The sequence below is a fragment of the Prenolepis imparis genome, unplaced genomic scaffold, assembly GCF_030444845.1.
Source record: "Prenolepis imparis isolate NDT839.2.m4 unplaced genomic scaffold, iyPreImpa1.0 SCAF_3, whole genome shotgun sequence".
NCBI lineage: Eukaryota > Metazoa > Arthropoda > Insecta > Hymenoptera > Formicidae > Prenolepis > Prenolepis imparis.
Window position 1 is genome coordinate 9,207,267 of NW_028141161.1, and position 18,818 is coordinate 9,226,084.

The 18,818-nt window shown below is 37.6% G+C and overlaps 2 protein-coding genes across 2 annotated transcripts in view; one reads left to right on the plus strand and one right to left on the minus strand.

Moving 5' to 3' along the window:
* LOC145934537 (uncharacterized) overlaps window positions 1-18,818 on the plus strand; it is a 211,333-nt gene that overhangs the window by 31,445 nt on the left and 161,070 nt on the right. The window contains exon 2 of the mRNA XM_083035044.1: window positions 2,080-2,152. Coding sequence (XP_082891170.1) covers window positions 2,080-2,152 — 73 coding nt within the window. The remainder of the gene's footprint in view (window positions 1-2,079; window positions 2,153-18,818) is intronic.
* On the minus strand, window positions 289-1,271 carry LOC145933658 (uncharacterized). Its single transcript, XM_083033611.1, has 3 exons — window positions 1,031-1,271; window positions 792-950; window positions 289-471 (listed from the first exon to the last, which is right to left on the minus strand). Exons 1-3 carry the CDS (start codon window positions 1,095-1,097, stop codon window positions 407-409), a joined length of 291 nt encoding a protein of 96 aa, XP_082889737.1. The 5' UTR covers window positions 1,098-1,271; the 3' UTR covers window positions 289-406.

The window sequence follows — 18,818 nt, forward strand, 5'->3', positions numbered from 1 at the left end:
CAATTTTATGAGAAAAATTTTACGATAGTGATTTTTCAGAATCTATCATGCCGTGATTATAATAAGTTTAATATATCTACGATATAAACGAGGCTATAAAAATATTTCATTTGTTTGAAAAAAGAAGAAGAGTTATATAAAATTATATCAATCATATACAATATGTCTTCAAACAATTATTATGACTGTCTATATATTTATATAATATTTTATATTATAGAAATTTATTTTATAATACTAAAAAAATTTTTATCTTAAAGATGAAACAGGTTTTACAGAAATAAGGAATTTATTAATTGATATAATAATTTGTACATTTATTCGAATCATAATTTTACAATAGGATATAACAACTGCGTATCACATATATGTAATGCTATCGATATTTATGAAATGAAATTATCATTCATTTCTCGTCGAAATGTGAGACATGACGGATCGTCTGAACTCGCGGATCGTCCGGTCTGTAAACTAAATTAATGCAATTAGCATCAACGCATTAGACTGCGTCAGGAAACGCAGTTAATTAATTGCTATCACAATTCTGTTTTATCGACGCACATTCACGATTACATAATCATATATAGGGCCGATTTCACCATCTCCGATTAACTCAATCGACCGATTAAACTATATCTTTGTCTCTTTTCAGCTACGTTCTTAAAAAGAGACAAAGATATAGTTTAATCGGCCGATTGAGTTAATCAGAGATGGTGAAACCGGCCCATACATATATATTACACAAAGCCCGATTAAATCCAAAACTCGAAAATAAATGTTTCATTACTTACTTCTTGGAGTTTTGAAATATTTCGGAGTCATATCGTGAGTGTTACTGTAATGCAATGCGTAAGAAGTCATGGCAAGCCCAGCTACCAGGGCGAACGAGCCCATCATTAGCACTGGGACCTCTATCCATCCTTTGCGCCAGAAATACTTGACCTTTGTCCCTGAAATCAAATGACAGGCGAACGTTTATTTGCATTTATCGTTTCTCTACGCGGTTCCTAACAAATATATTCAATCTTACCAAGGCTACTCCCTCGTAGAATATTAAAGTCCTCCGCGGTCTTCCATCGTATGTTGATTTTCACCATCGTTATAGCTCACTGATAATACTTCACTGACTTAATTCAATACAAATAAATTAATTAATGAATGCTAACGATTATCCTGAGAATTCGCGAAATGATTCGTGACCGATTTAATGGAAAAGATTGAGCTCCTTGAGGTTAGAAACAACGCTACAGCTGTTATTTTTGTTGCGCGCGCCGCAGACGATGGAAGCTGTAGTTGACGATAAAGTTATAGTCGATACTATCGTGATATGTTTTTATCTCTACACGACATTCGCACGTTTTTAAAAATTCAGATTAATTTATTGACGAATTCAGATTAATTTATTGACGAATTTTTATATGTCAGAATAAATGTTATATGTGTGTGTTTCGAGTTTCTCTAAAATAAAATTCAATGTGCAAAAATATATACTCTATAAATATTATATTTATATACACGTGTGTGTACGTATCTATATTTTTTATTTTTTTATACAATTGTCTAGATACATAAAATGTGTGTTAAAAAATTAAAATACGTATTCAACTCTTTAAATGAGCGATCATCACTAGAAGTATATATATTAATTTAAATTTAAAAGAATATATAATTTGATTATATATACATTTAAATTAATATATAATTAAATTATATATTATTTTTAATTTAAATTAAATTACATATATGTTTAAGTATTATTTAAATGTGATGTTTAAATGATATATTTTTTAAAATATTACGCAAATACTTAATTATTTGAGTGTAAGATATTTTCATATTTGCATATTCATGTGAGTCAGTTTTATTTTTATTGCACTTTATAACTAGCTTGATCGCATATTGTATAATAAATAAAATCATTTAGACAGTCTCTCATCATTATTATTCACTATTATCATTCGAGTGACGCACGCAACGTCATCTGACGAGACTTGCGCGAGTCATTCGAGTTCACGGCAGTATGGCCGCCGTCGCGATATCTTTAATCAACGTGAAGTGAATTGTTCCGTGTTTTTGCAGTTGCTGCAACGAGCGAGGGAAACGGATCCGACCGCTGCACGTGCGACAGACGCCGGTGGGTCCCGATGAGTCGGTGAGTGACGAAATCCATTCATATTAATGGTCATAAGACACACGATAAGCCGAGCGAGCGAACCTTACACCTCGGCTCTTTCCCACGCAGCTCTTTTTTTTGCCACTCTTATTAACGACGACATCGTCGGCTCGCGAATCGCCGACTTCGCCAACGTCTTGTCATGCGAAACCGCGTGTCGTTATTATATACCGCGAGAATGAGATTGATGGAGAAGGACCAGCTCGGTGTATAACCCGGAACAGCGCGCATTTCAATTATGTCGTATCGAAGTCGTGCCGCCCGATTAGTAAACATTTTTTTTTTGTCGTGTCTTGCAAGTTGCGAAAAGAGCGCCCGAAGACGGGTTTAATCATTTTTACGTGCGAATCTCGCCTCGATGTTTACTGTATTTCGAGATTTCGGCCTCCCACATTGTCGGAACGAAAGATTGTCGATTTGGAATGTGTGTAGCGAGTTGGCAATATACCGGGTGATGTCGCCACGAGGAAACTGTGCTGGGTGTAAAGGTTCGCATCTCTTTCTCGGCTGAATATTATGTATATGTGTTTTTTATTTCACTGTGTATATATATATGCAGCACTATGCATACACTATCATTTTTGAATGTCGTGGAAATATATAGCAAAATTATATTAATCGTCATCGCGATCGCGTAAGAGCGACGTTCTTTAATAATTTTTAAGTTGCTGGCGAATATATCATTAAATAATCTACTTCAAACTATGTGTTTGAAGAAACATATATTTAGTAATCTGCGTGCTAAAATCATAAGATGAAATTCACGCGTATTAAATACGAGGATTAAATCACATTTGATAAGAAAAAAATGCACTCAGAATTTGTTAAATAATCTACTTTAAATTATATGTTTCAAGAAAGAGATATATTTAGTAATCTGTGTATTAAAATCATAAAATAAAATTCGCCCGTATTAAACAGCGAGGATTAAATCACATTTGATAAGAAAAAATTCATTCCAAATTCGTTAAATAATCAAACTATGTGTTCTACTTCAAACTGCGTGTTTCAAGAAACACATATTTAGTAACTTGCGTATTAAAATTATAAGATACTAGAGCAACACAAGCACGTGCTAAGTGCGCGCCATTCCTCAATTTTATATAAATAAAAAGAATGATATTTTTATATAGTTTGTTTAAAATTGATTAATATTTTTTGACAGAAATCAGCTGATTAATTGCTTAATTTGTTAATTACATTTTAAAATATAAAAATGTTATAAAAATTAAAATAATGTTATAAATAATATGTTATAATACTTTAAACTCGAGTAATATTTTTTGACAGAAATCAGCTGATAACTGACAAAAATATTAATCGAGTTTAAAGTACTATAACATTGTATTTAAAACATATTATTTTATAATTTTTATTACATACTATTATTTTAAAATTTAATTAACAAATTAACTTTTTAATCAGCTGATTTCTATAACAAAAATTTAATTTGCTAATTAAATTTTAAAATAATGTTAAAAAAATTAAAAGAGTAATATATGTTGTAAATAATATATTATAATGCTTTATCTGCGATTAATATTTTTGACAGAAATCAGCTGATTTCTGTATCATTCTTTTTAATATAAAATCGATAAATAGCGCGCGCTTGTGTTGTTCTAGTTCCTTTTTAAAAAAGGCATGTTATGTCGATTCTTGCAAATATTGTTGCCTTCTTTTCGCGATGTTGATTAGCTGTCTCGATTTGTGTTGTACGTTATATTCATATCATCAAGAGGCTGTCATCGCGAGAGTTAGTAGTTTGACAGTTTGTCCAAAATTCTTTCTTTCTCTTGAAACACATCTGCCTGTTAAAATTATAAAATAAAATTCGTGTGTATGCTATGATTCTGAAAATGTCACACGACGCGAACACAATCATGTCACACGCGGTATTTCTGTTTTACGGAATATGTGCCAAAAGATGATATTTATGTCATACTATTGTATCTTATTAGAATCGTAGATTTTTAAAAATACCCTATTAAAATATGACATTTTACGATTGTGAATAATTCCAGAACAATATTAATTTGACTAACGTTAATTCCAATTATTTACAATATGTCACAAGGATGTCTCTCAAATTATCTCATTTTAGAAAGCAATTACGCCTCTAAAATAATAAATAAAAAGATGATTTGCTAAATATTTGACACTATATATATCAATTAAAATTTTATTGCGAATATAGAAACAAAAATATATTATTACATTATATGGCGCGCACATTTTATATTATTCTATTATAATTTTATTTTGCTTATTGTGTCGAGAATGTTTAATGGGAAATAACAAACTGTACAAAAATCGACATCGGAGCAAAGACTGCGTTTCACAATAATCTTCACTGTTTCTTACAGCGCTCGCGAATTCCATTAATCCCAAGGGGAATCTCGTTGGCAGAATCCGTGATTCTGGAATTTCGGAATTCTGCGTCAAAAAACGAGTTCGTGCGCGAATAAAAGTTGCGCTCGCGTTCGCGGGCGACACGTGCTTCATCGAGACCACACACGTAGTTCCAAACAATCCCTTTCGCCACTTTTAAATTTAGAAAAATATATCCCTTTCGCCACTTTTAAATTTAATCTTTGTCTTTAATACACAAATTTTATTTTATAATTTTAATATGCAAATTGCAAAATATGTGTTTTAAGAAACAGTGAAGATTATTGTGAAACGCAGTCTTTGCTCAGATATCGATTTTTGTTCAGATTTTTATTTCTCGTTAAACATTCTCGATACAATGAGCAAAATAAAATTATAATAGAATAATATAAAATATAAAATGTGCGCGCCATATAATGTAAATAATATATTTTTGTTTCTATATTCGCAATAAAACTCTAATTGATATATAGTGAAAAATTTAGTAAATTTTTTTATTTATTATTTTAGAGGGGTAATTGCTTTCTAAAATGAGATTATTTGAGAGACATTCTTGTGACATATAAATAATTGGAATTAACGTTAGTCAATTTAATATATTGTTCTGGAATTATTCAATCAATTATTCACAATCGTGAAATGTCATATTTTAGTAGGGTATTTTAAAAAATCTACGATTCTAATAAGATACAATAGTATGACATAAATATCATTTTTTGGCACATATTTCGTAAAACAGAAATACCGCGTACGACATGATTGTGTTCGCGTTGTGTGACATTTTCAGATTCATAGCATACGCATGAATTTTATATTATAATTTTAACAGGCAGATGTGTATATATGTGTGTATATGTGTTTCTTGAAATATATTTGAAATTGATTATTTAACAAATTCTGAATGAATTTTTTTTATCAAATGTGATTTAATCTTCGTGCTTATAATACGTGCGAATTTCATTTTATGATTTAAACACGCAGATTATTAAATATATATTTCTTCAAACACATAGTTTAAAGTAGATTATTTAACGAATTCTAAGTGAATTTTTCTTTATACTACGCGTATCTATGTCTAAAATCTTTACAAATGTATTAATATAAAATCTTTGATATATATATCTCGATATACCTCGATATACTCGATATGCAGCATCTAGTCTGCAAACTGATTTATTCATGAACCTGCCTACACAAACGCGTTTGCACCTGTACCAAAGTCTTACTGTGCAAGCGATAAAATCTACGCTTAACGACACGATTCTTCGATTAGTCTTATCATTGTTGTCGGAAGTACTTAAGCGCGCATCCGTTGCCATGAAATTTCCAAGTCTCAATAAAACGCGCGATATTTAAGGATAGCTGTTAGAGAGGAAAGGAAATATTGTTTAATTCGCGTTACTACTAGTAAAATGGTTACTTCTACATTAGCTTTTCTAAATTTTTAAAAGTAGGAAATGCGAATCTCTTGCTCCTACAGTTTAAAAGTAGGAAAGGCGAGTTTCTTGCTCTCTACACTTGTCGTATAAATTTTAATTGTCTGGCTAAAGCGCCGAAAACGTATAACACAAGATTTTATTGTATCTTCCTGGCGTTAAAGACGTGGATAGATTACGCAGTCACGACGAATGGACGTAACTATTGGCGCATCTATTAGACACCGTACAAAAGGCTAATACACCAGTCTGTCGTGCGGAACTTATCCGCGAGAAAGCTTTTCCCTCGAGAGCTTAAATCGCGTCGCAGGGGTTAGGAAGTCCGACAAATCGTCGTCGCTCCCCATTCTTTGGCACACACACAAGCGCGTTACGGCTGATTATTTATTCGTTGTCTGTTACGCAACGACTCGGGACAGCCGACAAAGCGTCAGCCGACAGAAGAACGATGTCGAGTCGCGAGAGAATTGTTGCTAGAACGACGTGTCGGGGGTGGACGTGCTTCGTGGAACATTCGGGTTAGATTTGCATCACAAACGGAACCCGTTTCCTTACCTCTAAACGTCTTGTCGACGCTTTTGTGATGCTCGTTTTTCGCCATCTGTTTATATTCAACGACATTTTCCGGTTACCTGATGACATTAGAAGTGAGAAAATTACATCTACATGAGCGAGAGATAATTCCGGTATCTTGTATTTACATAAACGGAATCGTTCTAATTTCATAAAATAATTTTGCAAAATATATATTGCATTTTTTGTTCAATATAATAGCAGTTATTATGCACTCACGTGGATGCAAAATTTTCTCACATATATTTTTTCTATATTTCCGCGTTTAATGGAACATATAGATATCGTCAATTTTTCTGACATGTTTATAGATGAAAAATGTATATAGACAGGGATAAAAAACAGAAAGGAAAATAAGTAGATCTATAAAAAATAAAATATACATAGACTTTCTCGCGGTTTCTACTGAAATCCCTACACATAAATTAATCTGGTCGTTATCCTCCGTCGGTTTTTCACGCGCGGATTTTACAAGAGAACTCACTGAATCGCGGGTGCTTTAAAGCTTGCACTACAGTAAATCACGGAAATCACATGTGTTGCCAAAACGACAGTAATACTCAACGATACGGCCTACGCCCGTGTATATTCCTCGCATAATAATGCGCCCCGGCGTGCACATAATCCGCGCTTGGTTCTTGCCCACTGCCAAATTGAAAGTACGAACTTAACCCGGGTGAGGGTCCGCGCTTCTGTTCGCCGATGATGTATACGTGGTCTCTTTCTGCTTTGCACGTCGCGTCGCGAAATATGCAATCGCCGATTAATCGAGAATCATAATTCATCGTCATTGTTGCGTTAACACACGCTAATTTTATACTGCGAACAATCGGAATACATATGACTTCGATTTATTAAAAATTTGAATATGTGTGTCTTTTTGCATCTGAATTATTTTAATTTTATAAGCACTTGATAAGATACAGTTAGCGCGTTCGCGAAAAATCGTGATTTTAAAAGACATTTCGCGATAAATAACACGTTAGTTACCTTGAAAACATATTAGACGCAATGATCGGCGATCGTTTATCGTCGCGGAACAAATTGTTGTAGGCGTCGTTGAGAGCTCGCGTCTTCCCCGCTTGCCTCTCTTTTCACTTTTCCATCCCACCTTTTTCTTCTCGGTCGTTCTCCTGAAACGAGACTGCCACAAATCTTCCGGCGAAAGGTCAGGCTTCGCCAACCTCGCGAGGTGTACGCAGCGCTCGGTCCACCGGTAAAACGTGTATTAAATTATTTTCAAATTGGCCTCTCTTCGCTTTTTCTCCATGCACCTTTTCCTCGCTTGTCAACGCTCGCGAGGCGCGATAATGGATCCGTCCGGAGGCTTTAATTTAACGTAATACGCGTTATTATTAATTTCGTTGAGTCGCGCGTAGTCGCGAGAGATACACGCGTCGATAAATCACAATTACCTTAAGGAGCGAAACTGCGAAACTTTTATCGGGCTTAATCACATCGCCTGGCGGGCTTGATTTCGGACTAACTTCGCTTCTAATTAGAGACACTCGCTACGCGTTCCGGGATATCGATCACACCTGTCTTCCGCTGTCCAATGTCCCGCATCATTAAAAGAGACACGCAAACTATTGTGACCGAGGTATGTAGAGATATATAGAAGCGATTCTTGTGAAGGACGATTTGCTACATTTTGTAAGACCGAAATTGCGACATTTTCTTCTGAATTCGAGCGTAAATCGAGTTGCGTGTTTCCGTGTAGTAAATGCCATTATAATTAACAGATCGATTAAACTTGACGTATAAAATAGAATAGATCTTTGTTTCTTGAAATAACTGCGAAGAACAAGAATGTAAGTGATTTACATTCGAGATAAATAGATTCAGAATTATTCTTTAATTGAAGAAAAATTACTCTAAACATAAAAAGTACGAATTAAAATATTTTAATTTGTACATGAATCTTTTTCTCGTGAGTGTCGTTTCTAACACATAAACGAATTTTTTTAAAACACGCTATTACATCCAAATATTTATAGAGAAACTATTTAATTGGATTAGTCCTCTGCGGTGAATAATTTTTCCAACATGCGTTGGCGCAAATATCTTGTTATTACGCGCGTAATTGAACATTGTCGCACGATGCCAAGGTGTGCGAGAAATTCTCTTGTTACTTATTTATTGCATGCCTGGCTGTTTATGGAGCATTTTTCGACTGACTGAATTATTGCGTTCAGACTACATGAATCTCGCAATAAAGATGTGTTTCGGTCGGGGAATTTCGCGACGCGGTACATAGCAATGCCGAAAATTAGAATCGTAAGTCGCTGCTCAAGCCTACATTAGAGAATCCGCGCACCTGTCCGACTTCATCAAGCGCTAGCCCGGATTATTAGCTTCCGAGTGGACGAGCTTGTGCGATTTACGCCCTGTATGCGGATGAATTAGTTTGGCAGGTGGAAATTACTGTTTCCGAGAGAGGATAGCAACGGCCGTGTACTTATTCGTGCGCTACATTCGTACAAAATTATTTTACCGGCTACCAACGATGTAAGGCGACAAATGTTAAGTGTCACGCAATCGCGTCGGATATCCTTTTCCCAAAATTATTTTGTTAATTCGTCGCGTTTCTCATATTCACGGTTGACAGAGGATATCCGGTGAATTTGGAGCACTCGGTATATAATTCCATGTATAAAGTTAATCCGGCAAATTCTCTCGCTCTCGAAGTCGACCGTAAAAAAAATTGTATCTGCGCCTCGTCTCTCAGTCTTCTTTTTCTCCCTCTCCCTTTTTTACGCGCACCAGGGGGTAAATCAATTACATTATTTATAATCCCGAAACTAATCTGATTACGCGACGTGGCACCGCCACGCGTCGTTTGTCCTGTGAGCCGATGGCATCGGGCATTTCAATTTAGAGCTTGCTACCTCGGTCACGAACATGAGAGAGGCGAAATTGAAGTTGTCTCATATAATTATCAGCGTGAGGCAATTTCTCTCGTCGATATTTATCCCGTCGTTAAAACTTTCGAATATGCAGTAACGTTACGCAACGCGGGGCACGCGTTCGTATGAGCGCGATCTCTTTGAAAATAATAAATAGGCCAAGTTGCAAAGTTCACGTAACCTTTTTGCGCTTGTTTTTGGCCGCGCAGCCTTCCCGTGAAATTTTAAAATAAGACCGAGCTTCTCTTTATTTTGAATAGAAAATGATGGAAGAGAAATAGATAATTTCGACCGTCGAGCTGTCGGCGCGAAGACGTCAGAGAATTAACGACTAGGTCAGGAATGCAAGAGGGGTTTCTAATCGTTTAACACTAACTCGAGAATCGAAGGTTGGCCAGTTTAAAAAATAATCCCTTATCTCGGTGAAACAAAAATAAAACTTATTTTTCAACAACAAGAACAATCAAGATTTGAGAATTTTCTTCTTTTTTTCAATCTCCATCGTTAAAATAGAACAAAGATTTATAAAAATGTTTTGAGACTAATATTAATTGTACTTTGCGGCCGCGAAGATCCACTTGAGTTACTTTAATATTAACAGTTAATTTAAATTATTTCCTCTTCGACGTTTTTCGAGAAGTCAAATAATGCGATAAATACTGTCGATTTATTTATTCTGAAATCATGTTAGTGCTCGTACGGATTATCTTTTACGCCACCTTCGACGAGCGATTTGTGTCGGCCGTACATAATCTCGTTTCTTTCGTTCGACAGGGCGTCCCTTTCCGTCGAACTTTCGGTAGACGTAAACATATAAAGTCGGCATGTATAAATGCATCTTCTCGGCTTTTACGATCGCCGGCTGTAAATTCTTGTTGGCATCGGAACGAGGCATCCAACGCACGTATATGCGCGTGTGCATACGCCCTGTTGTTTTATGCAAAAGTTAAGGGTGTGCCTTGTGAACTCACGACACCCAAAGTAAAACTTCGTTTTCCTCCGAGATCTGCCACGCCGATTCGCCAAGGCCGCTCTAGATTTGTCTGAAACTATTTCCGTGCCGCCACGTTGTGCGAAACGTGAAACAAAATAGAATAACACTTCCCCCCCTGAAAAAAATATTAAATAATCCATCTAGCAAAATGTGATAACACAGTTTTAATTAAGTCATACCTTATTAATATAATTAATAGCCGGAAATGTATTTTTTTTTAATTTTCTCATAGCAAATTTTTATTTATTTTACATCTGTAATGCGCGATAGATGGTACAACCATCTATTATCCGCCCATAAAGATCGATATACGTGTATTGCCAATGCGCTGTAACGCATTTACATTTCTAACATCGCGCATTACCACCCACGCAGGTATCGCGCGTGCATAATGCAATCCGATGCACAGTTGGCTTAGCGCGAATATACATACACGTGCACATATTCCAATAATATTCCGATATTATTTATTCGCTTCGTGTTTAATTTTTAACGCGGGAAATAACGTCGCAAATAACATAATTTCGTTTTCTCTTTGATATTTGCAGAATTTCTTTTTATTTGATTGACTCCGAGTGGGAATTTTGCAAAATGCAACTGAAATTATTGCGCTTGGTAGCGACCAATCGCGGTCTCTTTCATGCTTTACATATAATTCATACGATAATACGAAAGGAAATAACTGCTATTTGTCCTCGTCGCGCGATGGCTAGGCCCGTTGCCGGGAGATCCCGTTTCGCGGGAGGAAAGAAGAAACGAGAAGAGAAAACGATGTACACGAACGATGAGCGAGTCCGTTGCAGATTATATGATCGAGAAACAGATGTTTGGGCCGAGTGGTTTAATTAAGCGATAATTAATCTATCCTATAGCGCTCCGTTCGGAATACATTGCGCGATTTTAATGCGAGCGGCAATTAATATCGAGACGAATCTCGTTCGAAACAGAGAAAGGACATTTTCGTGTTATAATTTCGCGAAAGTTTTTGTCCGGCTGTTTTATACCGCGAGAGAGATGATCGCGTCTCTCAGCTGACTGAGATAATCGGACGGGCGAATATTTGACGTATAATTTAATCTCGCGCGCAACGCAGGTGCTACATTCTCGTGGAAGGGTATAAAAAACGTGTTTTATGGTCCGCCGTATGCGGCGCAAATGAGTGAGGTAATTTTAAAAAACGAATTCATTGTCAAATTATATATTCGAAAGCGAGTGACACATACGTCGCGGAATCGCCTTCGATATACAATGCCGTTTAAAGAAGCGTTGAATACAGAGGAAAGTGATGTAAAAATACTTTTTACGTAATCTTCATGTCTTCTCTATGATACTTCGTTGTTCATGTAGAAAACTCCACTGTTGCTTATTGACAAAAGGCTAATTTTACGCCGTGGTTGCTTGCCACATCTGTTAGCTGCATCTGCTTTTTTTCCTCACTTATCGATTCTTTTCCCGAAAAAAACTAAAAGACAATTTAATCTTTCACGGGAGGTACTTCACTTTGCAGTCTGTACTGCCTTTGCATCAATAAGACTTTAATTATATATTATTAATAATATTTGTTTAAATAGGCTAAAATAGGGGGGAAAGAGTTGCTTATGCACTATATTTTTATTATTTACTAGTATTTATGTCCTAAAAAAATCTTTTCTCTTATATTTTATTACTATACTAATTTAAGTGAGATATATTTTAATTCAGCACCAAGAGAATTATTGACCGACGATTCATCGTGAGTTGTCCACGTTTTATAAGCTGTAATTTAGTCGCCGATTGGTACCGTAACTGTGCGATTACGACAATAATGAGATACGTTCATCGTACAATCGAATTGGCGCGCATTTCGTGGCCAGTTTATCGCCATTAGCACCTTGTAAGTCGCGCGCGCACAATAGAGCGATACGGATTAAGGATGGCACGCGCGGTGCCCGGCTATTTGCGAATTAATGTCGTCGTTTTATTGGGATCCCGGGGGTTGAGCAGCGGTGACCTCGCGAGTAATTGGACGTCGCGCGACTTGGCACTTAATCGTGACTCATCGTACGCGGATTATCTCGCTCGGGAAAGATTATCCGCTCTCGATGAAGCCGGAATATGAATCGCCGTGGCGGATGCGGCGCGGCCGCGAGAAATTACGGGTATTACGCGCGACGATAATGATGTGTTAATACGAGTTTAACAGCGCCTTCGATATCGACGTGTAATTTTTTTTCTTTCTTCTTGATCTCGCGTACTCTTTACGCTTTATTCCTATTAATGCAATAAGCTACCATTATCCTTAAGTAATGCTGCAGCTCGGGGGCTTTTATTCGATCTTTGCTCGAGATAAAATAATCGCGCGTTATATCGACATGGAATATTTTAAAAATTCTGTAAATGAAAACGTGGAGAGAAAAATATATATTAAGAAATATCAGTGCTGAGAGATGTTATAATATATATTATAGATTGTGATTATATATATTTTTGGCAACGCGCGTCACCCACGTAGTCAGCTGACGTTTGATCCGTGAACGTTGAATTACGACGATGTCAGAACGAGTCGTTGTCTCGCTTAACTGTCGCACGCGTGTCTCGCGACTGGCGTTTATTCGTCGTACCGGGCGTCGACGTATCGATGCGTGTCACAAAAATCGATGACGCCATCACACGGGTAATAACCGCGAAAAATCGAGGGGCGGAGACACCGATGACGTTCGTGTTTGTTGTGAATGTCGGAAAGGCGAGGGTATTTCTGGCCACGATGAGTCATGCCGCCCACGCAATCTCACGCACACAGAATCGCGATACGCCAGAGAGAGAAAGAGAGAAATACACGTAATTACTTACCTTGCCGCACTCGCGCGCGCGAAACGCGTGCAACGCCTCGGGCGGAACATTTTTTATAGAATTAAAGATTAAGGCTCCGTATTCGCACCCCATATTTACCGCTAAGTACGGTCGTTCGGTTCCGAGTTTTATTAGTATCACGCGAGGATCGCAAATAATATTATGCCGAGCGTGGCGGTCAAACGATCGTAATTAAGGCTAAACGTCGGATATAAACGCACGATAATGTAAGATAATTAATATTTAACTTTGCATCGAACAAAATCAAATGATACCGAGGATTTATACCTGAATATTCTTCAACGAGATTACTCGTTTAGGAACGGGGGTTCGTCGAACTCCCGTTAACCCGCGGGACCATAAGCCGGTGCACTTAGTGCGGTGCGTTAGATTCCCCAAGAAGATATTAAAAACAGCTGGGTCGCGCTACGCTCGTACGATCCGACGTGTCGCTTACAAGCGACGAATTTATCGCCGTTGCCGCGAATTTAAGTACCATCCTGCGCTCGCGACCGACGCTTCGTCGCTTTCGATAAATTGGCTCCGGTGTTCTCCAAGGCGCGTTTTAAAAAAATAGACGGGTAACGAACGCTCTCGCGTCCGTCGTACGCGTTTTCGAAGATTTGCGGGAGTTCTTGCAAGATTATCAGTTAATTCTTTGCATTTCACTGACGTCGCTACAATGACAAATGCGTATGCATCACAACTCTAATTATGAGTGCAAAAGATTAATCGCTTATTAAAGATAGAGATAATTTTACGACGTTGCATATCAGATATTAAGTTAACTAATTTTTTATTTAATATAAAACTTGTTTGATTTATTCTATTATCTTTTTATGATTTTGTACAAGTATTTGGATATAAAAAATTTTACGAATTAAAAAAATAATTATACTGATCGAGAATCGCACGAGTAAAATTGTTCTCAACACTTAGTTTTGATTCTAATTTTATTTTCTAAAGCATAAAGAGATTTTAACTGAGTATTCAACCGCCTTATTTCATTACACCGCTCGCTCTACCATTTATATAATAATGAAGCCAGTCATCGTCCCTCATCTCATTACAATAACGAATATAGCGTCGGTTAGTGTTCCGAAGACATCGGGTAAATGATGTTAAGAGAAGCGTGAGGAGAAGTATACATTCGCGGCGAGTGGATGCTGCTGCACGCTATTACGTCATGCCACGCCACGCCGCGGTCACCAGATCAAAAGCAAACGAGGCCTCGAACTGCGCCTCGAGGACAATAAGGCGTTGAGTACTCGTGGCCGCGACTCGATTCGCTAATTACCCGAAACAGCTTAAAGCGTCGTCCAAGAAAATACGTCGGCGATATCTAGGTCGATCCGAAAATAACTCCGATACGCGTCCACCCGCCTCATCTCGCCCTCCTCTCTCGCTCTGAATGAAACGCATCTTCGTCTCTTGCAGGCATCGCCTTTGCCTTTCCGCTGTTTCCTTTTCATCGTTTTGTTCGTCGTGCGCGTTTTTTTTTTTTTTTCTCCCACTCCCCCTCTTCCCCTTTCCTTACCTCCGGGTTTCTTAAGCGGCGATTAATTTGCGAGACCGCTACTTCGGAGCGAGACTCTCGATAGCTCTTAAATCCGGCACCGTATCTCGCGATGTAGAAGCCGCTTCTGGTAATGCACGACTCGACTCGAACCATTTGTAATGACGCAATTCGTGATCATCCTTTACGAGGCTGCTGTAATTATTTACGACCCCGTGCGCAGCATGGCGCTGCGCATTTTACGGATGCGTGAATTATACCGCGCGAAAATTACTTAATTTCCGATGCTGCCGATAAGTTGCTAGGAGGAGCATAATCGCGCCTTCTCCGTTATTGCAGTCGTTGAGATGCGCGAGTGCATCATATTAATTTCGTCGCGGTCCGACAATTTCTTGGCTACCGTCTTGAGATTTGCGTCGTTCACACGAACAGGAAATAAGGATCGCTCGCTTAAGAGAAACGCGCGTGGTTTTACGCCTGGGGTATCATTAAAGGGATGGCGTCAGAGAACGTCACGTGGCTGACGCGCGTACGTTACTCATGAATTCTTCCTAAATTATGGCACCACTTTGTCCACTTGAGCAATCGTCAACCCCTCCTGTAATAACCGTCGGCGCTTAAACACGCGCGAGAGCGAGAAAAAAGAAGGAAGGAAACGATGATGTCCGCTCGCAGTCGCGACGACGTTCTCTCTCTCACACTTCGTTTTTATCGTTCACTTCCTTACCGCCTTTTTTTTTTCGCCGCCCTTCTTTCCTCCTTCTGTCATCCGTATGTCTCCCGCATCTCGTCGTTTCATGTCCCCCTCGCATTCGGGGACGCGGATCGTTTTGCCGCAATTAGTTTTGCGACTCGCGCCTCTAAATCGGGCAACGATCGTAAATCCGCGCCGACACCGGCCCGGAATTCGCGCCCCGAACGATGCACCGTGGAAAATTGGAGCATATCACATCGCGACACGATGTAGCCTTAGCCAGGGTGGTCGGCATAGGAGAAACCACAATTTCAAGTATTCGTTTGCGATCGTGCGCGTATTTCTGGCGTATTACTGGAAGGTGCTACAATTTGCGCTTATTTCGCGCTACGTGTTTTTTTTTTTTTTATCAATGTTTCCTCTAATTCTATAGATTCTATTTCTATAGATGTATGATTGTTAGGAACGGAGAATCTTGAAAAAGCATTTTTTTATGATTATGCTTTTACACCTTATTATAGTCATCTTCAAATTTTTTTAAAGCCACGTTTTATATAATCAATATTTTTATCATTTATAATTTATAATAGTATTTATGAAATTCATGATTTTATAAAATAAATATAAAATAGATATTTATTTGAGCATGCATGAAAGTGTTATGACACAACTCCGTTTCGAGGAAACATTGTACTCTATAATTACGTAAATAGGAAAACTAGGAAAATTTTACTCGCATACTTTGGTGGATCAGGATTTTCGTAATGCGGTGGATTTCGGTTCGGTCGTTGACGTGATGTCGTGCGTGGATAATAGTGCGTTCGCATTCGAGAGGGCGACTCGTGAGAAATTAATCTCGACATTATATTGCTATGGTGACGTCTAGCTGCCGCTTTATTTCGGACTTTTGGCCCATCTTACCCGTTACAAGTATATCTGGCTACCGAAAGTGTTTAGCACCTTCTTCTTGTGTTCCATAATCAACAAAGCGATGCATAATCGCCAAATGATGTCTCATACGAGAACCTAGATTCACCTTGATGTTCGAGAGCTCTTAATCATCTTTTTTAAATCTTTTTCCTGCGATCTATAGGTATTTGACGATTTTTTTTCTTTTATTAACTGCAATCTTTGGAAATATCAAATCTTAATTTTTCTTGAATTTTTCTCTTTTCACTTTCTTTTTGTCTTTTTTTTTTTTTTTTTATTAAAGAAGCGGTCCTACTTGATTTTACCATACGAATTTTTTTCTGTTCACTGATTCGTTATTTATAAGACATGCCGAAATCATTCCGACCGCGATCAAGATGTTATCGATTGTTCGACGTGTATCTCAATGTAGCGATTGACTGACGTCCCCATAATTACGGGAAAGGCGCGTGTCGCTCCACCAAATATAAAGTTAGTTCGTCGACTTCGCCGCGAGATATCGAGAGATAACTTGTCGCGCTTTCACACGCTCCTTTCTCACGCCCCCACGTATAACGCCTTTCGAAATCTACACGATATATATGTATATAAATTTTGACGATTAAAATCAATAACGCGAATAACTGTAATTTTATCTCTTAATTATTACTGCGATAGACATCGTTGACTTGTCCAAGAGTCCGAGAGCTTCGCAAATCAAAATTGATATCATTTTGAGAGATAATTTGAGATTTTGATGTTGTATAATCACAAGAATTGTTTATCTATTCATGACTCTAAGAATGCGACTATGAACGCGAATTATTAAAATAGCGATGAAAATTATAATATATTCATTATAATAATAAAAAGTTAATTTTGGTTTACAATGCTGAAGAATAAAATCTCATGTGAAATATAATGTTTAAATCTCTTAGATTATATTATAAAATGTAATTTTGCGACACAACTCCATATATAGCTTTGCCTTGAATTTAGATATATAAAGATAGAAGGTAATAAAATCGTTGTCATCTATATCTTACACCTACCGTTCGTTTAATTTGGTGAAACTTGAATTCCCAGTAGGAACAAGCTTGTTAGGAAGATTCTGTATTAGGAACAAGATTTTTATTAAATTTATCTATATAAGGAATCGTACGATTTTTATAGATTGCGTTATCACATTAAACTATTTCACGACAGTTGTTATAACCAGTGTGTCAACTTGAAATACTAGGTTCATTAAATCTTAATTTTATGACATTGACAAAATGAGTAATTTATGCATAAGCAAAATAAAATATTTTATTTTTAATAATTAAAATATATATAGAAATTATATATTTTTTTAGTTTATTAAAGAAATTTTAATAAATTCACAGTATATTACAAATTCCAGAGATAATTAGATAAGATAATTACTCTCTAACGTTCTAGACATATTTTAATAACATAAAAACATGCTTTACGATTAAGAATTCTACATAATTCTATAAATGCTAAACAAAAGTTGATGAAATATTGCATAAGATATTTTTATTTTATATACACATATATAAATATAAATGTTTTGAGAGATTTTGAAAATTTTACTCTAAATATCCGCACACATTTTTTATAATAATTTGGATGTAACATCGGCGTACGATCGGGGGAAGGGGGGCAGGGGATAAGCCGTGATCGTTACAAAAACACCCTCGCAACGGCCGGCTGCTGTCCGTTTGATTCACCGTTTCCTGCGATCGTCGTATTTTTGTCCACGCGTGCCTCCACTTCGTTTCTTTCGTTGCTGTCTCGCCTCGTCCTTTTTCCTCTCTCTATCCCTATCTCTCTTTCTTTCACTCACTCACTCAACCTTTTCCTCGCGCTGGCTACGATCCTATCGTATTTTCTTACTTTTTCAACCCTTTCTTTTTTGTCCGCGGCGCTCAGCCCTCCCACGCGCCGTCACTGCTTTCGTATGCGTGTTTTCGAAAGGGTGAAGGCACGCGCGTTCACGCGTGGAAGTGAGTTTTACGTAGGTTTAATGAGCGCTATTATGACCTAGTTGCACTCGACATCCCGCGCATAAATCCTCGCGGCTCATTAATCCTCGCCCGAGAGCCTCGAACTCTCTCGAGTGGCATCGGCGCGCCGCGCCGAGGGTAGGCAAAGCCACGGAGAATTTATTAATCGCTAACGAAAGAAAACGAACGCTTCGCGCGCGCGGAAGAAGAATGATCGCACGCGTCCGGAAGTGATGAGCGCAGATCGCCGCCGCGACGCGAAAAATTAAGAGATTCGTGAGCAGATCCTTGGCGAAACTCAGGCCTATATAAATAAGCGGAGAGACTCGAGATTTCGGAAGCGCGTATACTAAGAGAATACTTTGACATGTTTATTATAGAGCTCGTACTT